This window comes from Salvelinus sp. IW2-2015, linkage group LG2, assembly GCF_002910315.2.
Source record: "Salvelinus sp. IW2-2015 linkage group LG2, ASM291031v2, whole genome shotgun sequence".
In the NCBI taxonomy this organism is placed as follows: Eukaryota; Metazoa; Chordata; class Actinopteri; order Salmoniformes; family Salmonidae; genus Salvelinus; species Salvelinus sp. IW2-2015.
The window spans coordinates 11,410,484-11,413,016 of record NC_036839.1 but is presented as its reverse complement, the minus strand read 5'-3'; the positions used below and the strand labels follow the sequence as shown (position 1 = coordinate 11,413,016).

The window sequence follows — 2,533 nt, the reverse complement described above, 5'->3', positions numbered from 1 at the left end:
TCCAAAGAGCTAGCATAGGCTTCAGCAGGAGCGATGCGTAAAGAAAGGCTATCCAGTACATTGGATTGTTCAGCATCTTGCATCTTGACCTATGACATGCTGCTATTCTTGCACACAACAGAACTCCATAACTGAACACCCAGATAATTATAAAAGTACGCTAGATTACCCATACATTGATGTATTTGCAGACATTTCTATTATCCACAGTGTCCTTGTGACAATCCTACAGTATTTYCAAAAGTTTACAAAGGAGATATGCCTACTTTTAGAATACTTCAGCATGCATTTACAGTTGTTCCGTAGCTACTACAGTTTGTTTTAACACTGGTACAAGTCAACATGAATAGTTTAGAAACTAATAGACTGGATTCTCTAGTAGGCCTCGGCCTTGAAAACTGTTAAATATTATATTCAAACCACGACTCCATTGGTTTTGTGAAACATTCATCAGAGATCGCCTTTGATTTAATGGTCCAAGTCTTTGTCCCTAGACTTTCCTTCGTCTTTTAGCTCTTGAAACACCTCCGTGAAAAAGTAAGGGTCTGCATTTAACTGCAACATTTTGGCACTTGTGTTATTGATGATGCTCATTGAACTATCCCAGAAATGATCCTCATTGGCCATAATCATGAATGGTTTCAGACGGTAAGATATCTCGCAACCCATGTACGAGTAGGATAGACAGAGACAGAGCAGGATGATACTATGGAGTTCGGATGCGCTATCGATATCATCGGGTATCGATTCCTTACAGAGCAGGTAGACGAAGACCAAGTTAGCAGTTGTAATGAATCCCTGGTCCTGCCAGCCTTGGAGGAGAAGGGTTTGGTCGACATTACGGAACCATATAATGACCTCACTGTAAGTGAGCTTCACTTTATAGCATCTCCGGCATGTCAATTCTCCCAGACAGCGCAACAGCTCGCCGGTCGATGCCTGGATAATCACACACCTCGGTGAGAGGAGGTCTACTTTGCTAGGTTGCTTTTGGYCAGCTAAGAGTTTCACATTCTCAGAGGGGACCTAGGGTTNAGGTTGCTTTTGGACAGCTAAGAGTTTCACATTCTCAGAGGGGACCTAGGGTTGAAGACTTTGGGTAGTAACCATCGGCACTGGCACAGTGAGTGGTCCTTTCTTACCATCTGTACTCGATTGCTGGGATTTCTTGTTATTTTCATTATTAAGCTGATTTACGTGTCTGTTGTTCACCTGTGAGGTGTTTGGGTTGACTTTCTTGCAACTCTTTTTCTTGGTCGAGTCGACAACCATTTTCTTAAATGTGAGAGCTGAGACAAGCATGGACTGCTTTTTTACGCTCCCCGTTTTGATTGCATGGTCCCCCTCTTTTCTGTCATCCAGAATAGCCTCCTTCTTTGATGTTGGGTATATGGAGAGCACCGTTCCCATCCTATAACCTTCTCTTCACAGCTACGGCCTGGAGAGATGACGTTCCTCCCCTGCAGAGAATTCACTCTGGGATACGGTGGCGGTCAAGTCAGAGCAGCAGATTTAAATCCATTGACTATGCGGATCCATATCGTAGACAGTGGAAATGCTGCTAGGAATCAAGTGGATATTGATGGGTGAAATTCCAGAAGGTGATGCTCGCCTCTTACATCACCACTCTGTAGAACACACTTCCCCACAAACACTCAACAGTAAACAGACAGAACTTTACACTCAGTGAGGGATTTAGAGACAGTCAAAAGCAGCAGGGATAATTCTGTAAACAAGGCTTAGTTGTTCAAATCTGAAGAATTAGCCAACCCCCATACATAGGGAAAGACTGTCAGCTGGTTGGACCAATGAGAGAGATAGTCAGTGACCAAATTACATTTCATTGGATATAATTTTCGAGAACAAGATTCCATTGATAGATAACCTCATTAAGAAGACTTTAAACATCTAGACTTACATTGCGCAAAGCAATATGAATAATTTGAGCAAATGAAAGGTATTGAAAGGGCCTACAGGGGAAGGCATACTTTCATGGGAATTTAGGGCTTTTAAAGTAAGTACATTATATAATGTACAACCAGTGTTGGGAAAGCTACTCTGAAAATATAAACTCAGCAAAAAAAGAAACGTCATCTCACTGTCAACTGCGTTTATTTTCAGCAAACTTAACATGTGTAAATATTTCTATGAACATAAGATTCAACAACTGAGACATAAACTGAACAAGTTCCACAGACATGTGACTAACAGAAATAAAATAATGTGTCCCTGAACAAATGGGGGGGGGTCAAAATCAAAAGTAACAGTCAGAATCTGGTGTGGCCACCAGCTGCATTAAGTACTGCAGTGCATCTCCTCCTCATGCACTGTACCAGATTTGCCAGTTCTTCCTGTGAGATTGCCTACCGGTCTGTAAGCTGTTAGTGTCTTACAACAACCGTTCCACAGGTGCATGTTCATTATTTGCTTATGGTTCATTGAACAGCATGGGAAACCAGTCTTTAAACCCTTTACAATGAAGATCTGTAAAGTTACTTAGATTTTTACGAATTATCTTTTTTGAAAGACAGGG

The 2,533-nt window shown here is 41.6% G+C and overlaps 1 protein-coding gene across 1 annotated transcript; it reads right to left on the bottom strand.

The window, feature by feature from the left end:
• Positions 1-468: 468 nt before the first annotated feature.
• On the bottom strand, positions 469-1,410 carry LOC111972703 (cyclin-dependent kinase 5 activator 1-like). Its single transcript, XM_070449328.1, has 2 exons — positions 1,108-1,410; positions 469-1,026 (listed from the first exon to the last, which is right to left on the bottom strand). The coding sequence occupies exons 1-2, from the start codon at positions 1,408-1,410 to the stop codon at positions 469-471; spliced, it is 861 nt and encodes a 286-aa protein (XP_070305429.1).
• Between the last annotated feature and the right edge of the window lie 1,123 nt (positions 1,411-2,533).